Source organism: Vigna radiata, chromosome 8 (genome assembly GCF_000741045.1).
Source record: "Vigna radiata var. radiata cultivar VC1973A chromosome 8, Vradiata_ver6, whole genome shotgun sequence".
Classification (NCBI taxonomy): Eukaryota; Viridiplantae; Streptophyta; class Magnoliopsida; order Fabales; family Fabaceae; genus Vigna; species Vigna radiata.
In genome coordinates, this window is record NC_028358.1 from 9,219,029 (window position 1) to 9,230,432 (window position 11,404).

Below are 11,404 nucleotides of genomic sequence, written 5' to 3' on the forward strand. Positions count from 1 at the left end.
CACAATCTCCTTAATGTGTAGACCCACTAACTAAAACCTCAAATGATAATAAAAAATCATTCTTTGACAGGATAATTTATTGTTGACATTGAAATGATACGGTGAATCCCATCATTTTAAATAGTTTTTAAAAGAAAAAGGTAGTTTTGAAGAAAAAAAATAGTGTCATTTGATTGTAATTGACATGTGTGCGTGTTATTGTATTAGTACCAAATGATAATTATGCTATCTCCTTTATCTATTTGATCATGCACTTCACATAGTAAAGAAGAACTTTCTTTTTATCTTTCTTAATCTTGCTTATTAAAAAGATCAAATAATCTTCATAATACAACACATTAGAAAAAAAAAATTCAAAATTTCCTGCAAGTTTCTACTTAATACCAAAATTGACACTTTATATGTTTTTTTCTTTGTTGATTACAGTAAATTATTAGGGATTTGCCTTTCATTCAATATTTTCTTTTAAGTTCAATTATCAATAATTCCACAAGTTAAAAATTTAAAACACTCAAAATTAGAAATCAGCACTTATGCAATTTATTTGGTCTCTCCGAAACAAAACTCCAAAAAATATATTTTTATATTCAAATTAAAAATCATTAAACAAAAAATATAAAAAAAATAATAATCAATTCGATTAGATAAATATGAAGAAGGTTATCCATTAAACAAGTAATAAAGGTGAAAACTATCCTCTACAATTCAATTGGTGTTTTGAAATGAATTACATTTTTCACATATCTCCAAAATTTACATTTAAAGTAAAAATAAATGAATCAAGAACATGATGAAACAATTGGATAACCCAGAAGAAAGTTATGCACGTGTTGGAACGATTAAATTTTAATTTTACATTAAAAATTAGATTTTATGTAGAAAATTTCCCTTTTAATTTGTAAAAGTTTAAACAGAATTATTTTGTATATTTTCAGAGGCTTGACGACTCTATTTTCTCCTCTGTTAAATCTCATTTCAATATCAAAAACACAAAATTCTAAATAAGAAAAAAAATCATGAATCAAAAAATCCTTGTAATACTTAATTTTTATTTTTTTATTATTATTGACAAATAAAAAAATCATAAAGAAATTATAATGCAAATCTTCACAAACTACTATTTCTAAAACTTTTTGTTTTAAACAGAATAATTGTAAGGAATTATGTGTATTATCACATTTTGTCATTGACATAATTATTTTTCAAAAGATTTGTTATTTAAAAAATATCAATAAACAACTTACTAAAATAAATAAAAAGTCTGTAAACATCAAAGTTGAAAAAAATTATTTACGATGAAAACAGTATGTAAACATTTATCTGGGATAAAAAGAACTACCTTATCACTTACAATAAGCTACTAATGAGTCAGAGGAAACATTATTTAATGTAGATCATAACAGAACACAGTATAAGTTAAATTTTTATTGAATACTACCATAATAAAAAAAATTAACTCGGGTTCTTATGTAAAATATCATTTTATGTAAAATATAATTTTTGGGATTTAGACAAAATAATAATACAAAAGTAGTGAGAGATTCGCTTCCGTTCTCATCGGATATCCGTTACCTGTTTCATTTTCCTTTTACAATTATTTATTTATTTTTCTATTTTACTTTACTTAATTTTTATTATTTTCTCTCTCCTCTCTTTCTATCTCTGCGATTAAAACCCTAATTTTGCTCTCTCTTAACTTCTTCTCTCTCAGAATTCAAAGCTCCCTCTTTCTCTCTCATGGCGCCGGCTCATGAAGAGAACCCTTATGAAGGAGGCGGCGACGGGGGGTTTGGCAAGTTCCGTAAAAGACCCTTCCGCAAAACTCAGACGACTCCGTATGATCGTCCACCGACAGCACTGCGAAACCCTAACCGAAACAACGGTTGGTTCTCAAAGCTAGTCGATCCGGCGCAGAGACTAATCGCTTCCAGCGCTCACAAACTCTTCGGCTCGCTTTTCCTTAAACGCCTTCCAGCACCACCAGGACCAGCGGCAAGACCACCAACACCACAAGGTTTCTCTCTGAACACATTATCAATTAATTTAAATTGATAATTTATGATTTAGGTTTTTCTTTTGCATGTTTTTTTTTTTATTTCACGATAATATAATCTTTTTCAGCCTTGTTAGTGCTGACAATTAATAATGTCAATGTATTAAATTTTTAAAGCATTTAAGGCGGGATTTGGATAATTATTATCACTGTTATTGTGTGTACATAATTGAGTTTTAGTTCATGGAATCTTAATTGTCTAAAAGCATGAGAATTTTGCGTATGTTGTGTGATACCGTGTATTCTGTTACTAAATTACAAAAACTTGTGTTATATGATCAGAGGGTGCTGTAATTTAATGTGATGGAGATGCGGGTTTTAAATTGGGTTTGGTGTTTTGAGAATGCAGGTGAGAGGATAGAATGAAACTGGGTGTGTGTAACATATGGAAACGAATGAAACTCTCTTCACTTAGAATGTTGGGATGGAGCACAAGGTTGGGATTTTTGTTTTTTTGAATTTACAGGAAGTGGTTACTTTCTAGAGACAAGTGCATGTGGGGGTTTGGGAACTGGATTCTGCATTCCTGAACCAATTTGGCTTGGCTTTGGGTTGGTTGTAGAGTTGTAGATTCTATCAGTGGTTTCAATCATCTGTAACGTGTAATTAGTTTGTAAACACTCTCTATAAGAATCTAAGTAGTGTGGTATAATTTGTGCTATTAAAGCCTTTGCTTGCTTGGGAAGAAAGAAATCTGAGGGAGGGGAAGAGAAAAGGAAAGAGGAAAAATGTGTGAGAAATTGAAGTCAAATAGAATGGAAAGAGAGAGGAAATGAATGAGAATGTAAAGGTGTGTGCATGTGTTTGATTTGAAAGAAACGAAAGAAGAAAGATAAAATAAGTTATTATTATTAATAATAATTTTATTGTTAATATATTTGTGATATTAACATTTATCATTTTATTATCAATATTATTTTTGTCATTAACTATGAATAATGGTTATCTTTTTGAATGTTATATATTATATTTAATATTTAGTATTATTTAAATTTTATTATTTTTATTATAATAAATAAATTAATAGAACTGGTAAACCTTTCTGCAAAGGACAGAGAGGGGGTTGGTGTTCTGTCTGCACAAGAGACAAAGGGGACGGGATGGGTGATGTAATGTTAAATTGTGCAGGGAAGGGGTTGGATCCATATATAAATATACAATGAGAAATGCAGCTGGTTCAACAGAGTGTGTGTGTGTATATATATACACGTATGTATGTATGAATAAGGCTTTCCATGCATTCCTGTGCTATGTAATATTGAAAGTTTTGATTATGGGACCCATTGGAATTTACACATTCCATTTATTTCTGGTTTTCTAAAGCATCTTATTCGATCATTTTCTTTCATCTCATCATCTTTCTACACAAACAAACATGCTGCAAAAAAGTTGAGAGTAGGAAAGTGTAATGAGAAATGGGAACCAATGCTATGAAATTTTTCTCTGGGCTTTCTGCTTTTCCTATATTTCATTATGCGAATCAATGCCCATGTAACTTGCTACTTGTAAATTTTATTTGAATTTTCGTTTTTTTAATTTCCTTTTCATTTTGTTTGCTGTTCTCTGATATTTGAGTGAGAAATATGATTCCGTTTTTTATTTATGGTATATATATATATTTTGGCACAGAAGTAGTACAGGAATTGAGGGAGCATCACCAGGAAACAGCTCTCACTGTAAGTAGGCATGCTTTACATATCTTATTTGTGTTCGCTTCTCCTTATGAATAGTATTTTGGGTGTTGAGCATGCATTTCTATTGTGCTGCTAGCAATACGTTTGCTATTTCATTATTAAATTACAGCATAAAATTACCCAGTTATGAAGATTGTGTAATAGTGAAGCTTTACTTTTTTCTCTTGATAGTTGATACACTAAATATTTTATTTTTGTTGACAAATCATTATTGACATTGCAGACTCTTCGATGATTATTTTGTCTCTTTTTCAAAGGAATAATTTTGAATGTATAATATGCCAAGATGGATAGTTTTCACTTGAAATTCAAAACATGTTCAATTGATTTGGTCGAATAACTCTGCTTCTTGTTCGCTAAATGAATTGGGGTGCCTACCAAACTTCATATCATAGCACTGCCCCAAAGAGCCAAAATCTAGAGGACTTTCACTGAATGACACCTAACTTAGCAGCACTTTCCGAGACATCAACAATTAGCTCTAATATTAATTGTTAAGCAGTACCCATGCACTTGGGGAAGCTACCCTGAAAAGCTAGCTACTTAGGTGGGATTAGCAAACTCTTACATGCTCCATGAGCATCTCATACTACTTGATGTGGGACTTAGGCAACTTAAAATACCCAAGTTGCTATTATTGCTACTAATATTTTGATTCTTGTCTTTTATGTCAGGTTTATTGATATTAGTTTCTATTATTGTTGTTGTGATTATCATTTTGTTTTTCTGTTTGAGGAATAGGTTGGAAATGAATACTCAGGCAAGCAAAAAGGAGTAGTTGGTGAAACTATTATCCAAAGTTCTGATGGAGATGGATTAACTGAACTTGAGAAACTGCTGAAGCAAAAAACTTTCACCAGGTATTTTTCTATGACTTGCATGACTGCCTGTAGCTCCGCTGATTCTGGTGTTGGGTTGATCGGTCTGTGTCTGGTAGCTTCCTTCCAACATATAACTTAGTTGTATCTTTATGATGTGGATTGGTGGTACGATCCTTTGGTTCTTAACAGAAATGTTGCCCCTTGATTATGTAGTTGAGCCCACTTCATTCATAGTATGTGTAGTGATTGGTGGCTGTTTGTGTAATTTGCACATTCTGCATAATTTATTGAATTTATGAAGTTCTTCTTGTTTTGAAACTTGCATCTTCTGTTGCCCATTGCAAATTTGTTTCATTTTGTAGTATCACAACATTCCGTTTATGACAAGTTTGAATGTAATAAAATTGTATTATTCCACAGATCAGAGATAGAGCATTTGACTGAACTCATGCGTTCAAGAACTGTTGGTTCTTCTGTTGAGGAAGAAAGGAAGAGCACAGAAGTGATTCCGTCAGATCCAATTTTACCTCGTGGACAAAGGGAAGAATATCCCAAAACTCCAGCAGTAGAAAATGTGATGGATCTTGTTTCAACCCCATTTGTTGCGAAGGTTACTTCAACTGTACGATCATTTGCTTCATACCTATCTTTCATACATATATTTCATTGTAATAGTAAAATTATTAATTACCTGTTTTGTTTCATCTGTCTTCATATATTATGTCTACAGGTTTCTGTTGATGATGTTGCTTCCCCTGCTGAGCTTGCCAAGGCTTACATGGGTAGCAGGTCTTCAAAGTTATCACCATTAATGTTAGGCCTGCAAAGTTCTGCCCGGGAGGATCCTACTTTACTGAGAAGTCAAAATTTTGCTCAAAAATCCCCTATTATGTCAATTGTGCCAAGGGCTACTACCCTGACCAGGGTTCATGAAAATGGTTTTGTGACTCCAAGATCTCATGGCAGATCAGCAATATATAATATGGCTCGAACACCTTATTCAAGAGTTCGTCCAGGCTCTGTACCCAAGGTTTGCCCCTTTACTGAATGATATTTTTTATCATTATGTATCTGCTGTTGAAATCTATGTGGTTTCTCTTACAGGGTACCAGTGTTGCTGTTGAAGGTGTGCCATCATCTTCAACTCAGCATGTAACTGATCATCATATGCTTTCTGGATCTAAGCAAGGGGTACTGATTCGTATGATTGCAAGTTCTATTGTTTTTAGTTCATTTGTTTAAGATCTCTTGGGGATATTTTACTGGATTTTTCCTTATTTTCCCTCCTTTTTTTTGCAGTTATTAAAACGTAGAAGTTCTGTATTAGATAATGATATAGGATCTTTTGGTCCTATACGCAGAATCCGTCACAAGTCTAATCTTCTATCTTCTAATAGATTGACCTCATCTCATTTGGGAAACCCTCTATCTACAGATAGGAGTGTAGTTGGTACTGATGCTGCTCAACAACCCTCATCTTCCATGCAGAAGCCTAATCTGCTGGGTGAAGCTAGGCATACACATTCAAAATTATCTGCAGAAACCGTAGATGACACCATGCCTGGTACCAGCATTCCTCCTTTACCGTCAAAATCTAGTGAGATGGCTTCAAAAATACTTCAGCAGCTTGATAAGTTGGTTTCTCCTAAAGAAAAATCCCCAACAAAATTGTCTTCATCCATGCTACGAGGGCAGGCTCTTCGAAGTATGGAGACAGTAGATTCATCAAAATTCCTGGATAACATTAGGGGTAATCAATTGGATGACACACTTAAAAATATGTCTGCTGGTGCTCCAAGGTTAAAATCAAAAATAGATGAAACTGAAAATGGTTCTTCAATTCTGGTTGCTCCTACTGATGCTACGGTTGATGCAAATGCTACAGTCCCAAGGAAGCAAGATATTTCTATTTTAAAATCTGGAGATTCCTCTGGAAAAAAAGCAGGGTATCATCCTCCACAGAAAAAGAGGGCATTCCATATGAGTGCACCTGAGGTTTGTGATTTTGCTCTATTAATTTCTTTGCGATGATTTTATTTTATTTAGAATTATTTGTTAATTTAATGCAATTTCATGTTAATTACTTTTTATATCACAGTGGAAAGAGCTGGTACTATTAATCTTGTTAATAGTCATTTGTTTCTTTTTTCAACCAAATAATGATTATTGAAGCAGTTGCCTGGAAGTGTTCTTATATACTTTAGATATTTTATTTGACAAACTAAACTGAATGGCTTTTCAAATGAAAAAGGCGATTCAATATGTCATCATGATTATTTACTGCTGTTTTTGTATTCTATCTCTTGTAAAGGATTACCTGGAGCTGGATGACGATGCCAGTCCTAATGGAGCTGTGTCTCCTTTCTCTACTTCGGGTAAAGAAACATCAGTCTCCACTGCTTTGGCTGATAAAACTGCCTCTTCTATTGAACCAACTGTACTGGAGAAGCCCCCGGGTTCATCTGTGCTGGTTCCGTCCAAAATTTTTACTGTAGATGGTAAACCTCACGTTAGGACAGCTGATGGGTCTACTGTTGAAGAGAAGGTTGATGTATCATCCTATATAACTTCATCTGTCTCTGATCCTATTGTTAAGCCAACTACAGGTGCAACTACAGTAGCTTCTAACACAAGTTTAGGCTCTAACAAGTCCACTACACCCAATGGATCGGTTGCTAATTCTCCCATGTTTAACTTTGGGAATAAAGTTGTTCCATCAACTGAGCTGGCAGCTGCTGTTGCTCCATCAAAGGACTCTACTAAGCCTAGTCCACTATTTGGTTTAGAGAAGGATGTATCGTCAAAAGAGCCAGGTACTGAGGCTCCTTTGGTTAATTCTGGCTTCAACAAAATTGTTGACAAGGTTCCCCAAGTACCATTTACTTTCTCCTCATCTGGTGGTGAATCTACTGTGTTTAAATTTGGCTCTTCTTCTGACTCAAAGCCAAAAAGCTTGATCAGGTTAGCTTTTACTCACATAGGATATTTTTATTGTGGCTTAAATTTACTTTCATAGTTAGAGTGAAATTTGAACTTGTGTCTACATTTTGCAAATTGACCTGGATTTTTGTTATTTATGTTTTTCTTGATTCACTTCTCAGTTGAAATTGGAATGATATATGGAGGCATTTACATTGTATTCAGTGAAGTACCTCAACAATCAGTTGATTAAATCTCTTTTTCATTTGCAGCTCAAGTCCTGTTGATTCAATGCCAAAACTTGAACTAGAAAATGCTGGTGCTAAGTCTAATAATATATTCACTGGTTTCACCGCCAAGTCGTCTGAACCAGCTGTTTCTTCAGCATTGATGCCATCATCTACAAATATATTTACTTTTGGCAACAGTTCAAATCTAAATGTTGGATCTGCTGCTTCAAGCCCCTCTCCATTTTCCCCTGTTGTTACAAACAATCTTACAGATCAAAATATATTTAGTAGCTCATCACTTGCAGCAAGCAACAGCAGCAGTAGTGCCACTGTAACCTCCACTAGCCCTGGCACTACAAGTAGCACTCCTGCCATAGTTGCAGTGACTAATAACAGTTCCTCCTCCCAAGTGTCATCTTTATCTCCCATAACTTCAGTTTTCAAATTTGGATCTACACCTTTACCATCAACAAGTTTACCTGTATCATCTTCTGGCTCAGAACCACTAGAAAACAAGAACAGCATTTTTGGGAGCTCTGCTGCTGCAGTTGGAATCACAGGGAGTGGCATTATTGGCTTTAATTCATCAGTAGCGACTACTGGAAGTAGCCAGTCTCTGGGTTCTGTCATGGGCACTACAAGTGGGTCTATTCCTGGTAGTCTGGGATCTTCTTTTACCAGTGTGTTTGCAACTTCTTCTGAGAGTCAGTCAGTAGCATTTAGTTCATCTGCATCAGCCCCATTATTTGGGTTGACTGGGAGCACAGATTTTGCTTCAGGTAGTTCTTTGTTTTCCTCTAGTTCCGCGACAGACATTTTCAAAGCGGGTACAACTTCAGGGCAGATTACCCCTGCTGCTTCAGAAGCCAATGCTGTTAGCTCCAGTAGTGGCACAAGTTCTACTGTGTTTGGGCTTTCAAGTTGGCCGCCCAACAAGTCTCTATTTGGCTCTTCATTTAGTTCAACATCTTCACCTTCCTCTGGGTTTTCCTTTGGTTCATCTTTTAGTTCATCATCTTCATCTACCCCTGGGTTTTCCTTTGGATCATCCACACCTAGTATTGCTTCTACCAGTTCTCCCATGATGTTTGGATCCTCTGCTGTTGCATCAACTCCTCAGTTTTCATTCACTTCTGCTACAGCTACTACCAACACCCAGCCTGCTTTTGGAAGTTCTAGTCCTGTATTCTCATTTGGTTCAGCTCCTGTTAATAACGATCAGATGAACATGGAGGACAGTATGGCCGAGGACACAGTTCAAGCAACTCCACCAGCAAATCAACCTGCAACTCCTGTGTTTGGCCAACAACCTGCCCCACTTCAATCAAATTTTGCATTTGGAGCATCAACTCCAACAGGGGCTACTCCTTTCCAGTTTGGGAGTCAACAGAACATCACCCCCCAGAATCCATCTCCATTTCAAGCTTCTGGAAGTCTCGAATTTAATGCTGGTGGGAGTTTCTCATTGGGCACTGGTGGGGGTGACAAGTCTAATCGAAAATATGTGAAAGTTAAGCATAGGCCGCAGCGGAAGAAGTAAGACTATTTGTTGATGAAAATGGTTTTTTCTGTCGCTGCTGCAGGCTTTATTAATGCTACAAATTAATAAGCTCTAAGGCAAGTGATCTCTGAATTTCTGTCCAGGTAGGAGGAATCCAGATAAGTGACGTTATTGAAAGTAAATCAGGTGCAATGTTGTCAATCTCATTTGTCTTGCTTCTTGTTGGGTGCAAGACAATTTTTCACAATTTTGTAATACTATGATATGGTTGAACATAATCTGTGCTCTACTTGTAATGGTTTTAGGTCATAGTACTAAATCAAAGATTTGGTCAGTTATGTTCACAAAATCCCTGTATTCTCGTTACTTGTATCATAGCCAGAAATAGGCATGAATTTATGGCTTAGCTGGTTCTGAAATAACTTACAATTCAAGTGAGTAAGCTTTGAATGATTATTAGCTAGCTAGTAGGTCTTTTATTTTTTCCATTTATTTGAGCATCAAGTTTTGTTTGTCCACTGACAACGAAGTCGTGGTTTCTTTTGGGCTATTCCATCAATGTGGCATTTCTTGTCAAATTTTTGGTGCTTAAAGAGTTAAATATATCTTTCAGCTATTCCTAATCGCGACGAGTTTATAATAGGAATTCAATACTGTGATGTTCTAGTTTATATATGGTTATTTGCTTTACTTATGTTTAAACTAAACAGTGTAGTTCCTAAATTTATTACCTTTGGTATTTTTACTATTTATTTTTGAAAAGATACATGTTCAGTTTATACCAGGTATAAATTACATCTTTTGTAAATTATTATAGAATGTAGATTATATCAGTTAAGGGAAAGTTATTTGTGTTATTGACATTTTTTTCTTAATATTTTTCTCGATTCCCTAGCAATATTTGTGAAACTTCCTTTATCAATGATGAGTGTGCGATATTAATTTATAATTAATCATTTTAAATGAAATTCTCTTTCGATTGAATATAGTTCATTATTTATCATTTGAGTAATAACATTTTCCCTTGAAGAGGAAGAAGACTAATAATAATATTATAAATAGTAATATGATATAGAAATTTGGTATGACATTTAATTTTATTAACTATTAATATTTTTAAGAAAATTATAAATTTTTGGGTAACATTTTCATCGAACCTTTAAAGTGAATTTATCTTTTATAAGCATAAACTATTTTTTCTTACAATGGTTTAAACATGATGGTCTCGCGTGACTTAAAAGCATACAGAACATTTAACTTTAAAAATAATAAAGAAAAAATCATACAATTTATTCCATTTGGTTTCTGTATTTAAATGCACTAAAAAGTTACACAACTCAATTAAGCTAGTGAACTATTAGTCTATTTCAAATTAAAAGTATGACACAACTCGACTACTACTATTATAATTAGTCTAAGTTGTGTATATTTTCGAACTATGATTCTAATTAAAGGAAACTAATACTAACAACAATGCTATGTACTGAACGGAAACTACACTACTGAACCAGTGAATAAATCAAACTCAACTAGAACATATGCACTAGATTACCCATGTTTACTAACTAAAACTCAAGTCCTAAACTTCAAATTACAAAGCTAAACTACCGAAAACTAAAGACAACCTTAACACTCTTAAAAATAAAAGAGAAATTAACAAATTAAAGGAATCTACTCTAATATAAGCTAATTAACTAGAATAATTCCTAAGAAAGACACAATTAACTAGTAAAAACATCACAAAATATGTACTTAACACACCCGCACACTTTTGGACTACTGGCCAAAACAAAATCAGAACACACATCCCAAGAACTTACACTTACTTCCGTGTCACAAAATCTGCATAAGTCAGCTGAATTAAAGTAGCTAAAACTGCCAAAATGGCCATCAAACCTCCAAATTCAAGTTTCATGAATTCCAGCAAGTTAAAACATCATAGTTCAGTACAATTTCAGTAGAAAACAATCAAGATTAGCAGCAATTTCAGATTTGACCTCTCAAGTCTAATGTTTACACTCAAAAGCTCAATGTGCATAGGCTTGTTTTTATCACTCAGCATAACATGTAAAAACACAATTTCATGAATTTGAATAGCTTCTAGTTAGCACCACTCATTCCAAAGTGTTAGAATCGGCTGCAACGGAATAATTAGCCTGGAACAAACCAAGAGGGGGGGGGGGGGG

At 34.3% G+C, this 11,404-nt stretch overlaps 1 protein-coding gene across 3 annotated transcripts; it reads left to right on the forward strand.

Moving 5' to 3' along the window:
- The first annotated feature begins 1,655 nt into the window (after positions 1-1,655).
- LOC106771953 (nuclear pore complex protein NUP1) lies at positions 1,656-9,841 on the forward strand. 3 transcript variants are annotated; one of them, XM_022784619.1, is made up of 10 exons: positions 1,656-2,014; positions 3,683-3,729; positions 4,489-4,607; positions 4,989-5,190; positions 5,299-5,598; positions 5,673-5,759; positions 5,868-6,563; positions 6,880-7,529; positions 7,760-9,253; positions 9,362-9,841. In XM_022784619.1, the coding sequence occupies exons 1-10, from the start codon at positions 1,738-1,740 to the stop codon at positions 9,363-9,365; spliced, it is 3,876 nt and encodes a 1,291-aa protein (XP_022640340.1). In that variant the 5' UTR covers positions 1,656-1,737; the 3' UTR covers positions 9,366-9,841. The 3 variants fall into 3 exon arrangements, with proteins under 3 accessions (XP_022640340.1, XP_014513518.1, XP_022640341.1); XM_014658032.2 differs by having other exon boundaries at positions 4,989-5,178; positions 7,760-9,841; XM_022784620.1 differs by having other exon boundaries at positions 3,686-3,729; positions 7,760-9,841.
- The last annotated feature ends 1,563 nt before the right edge of the window (positions 9,842-11,404 follow it).

Excerpts from the sequence above, each read along its gene's own strand:
- LOC106771953 (XM_022784619.1), top strand. The coding sequence starts at position 1,738 with ATGGCGCCGGCTCATGAAGAGAACCCTTATGAAGGAGGCGGCGACGGG. Across the intron at positions 5,599-5,672 it reads GTCCAGGCTCTGTACCCAAG|GGTACCAGTGTTGCTGTTGA; the intron begins GTTTGCCCCTTT and ends TTTCTCTTACAG. Across the intron at positions 5,760-5,867 it reads TTTCTGGATCTAAGCAAGGG|TTATTAAAACGTAGAAGTTC; the intron begins GTACTGATTCGT and ends TTTTTTTTGCAG.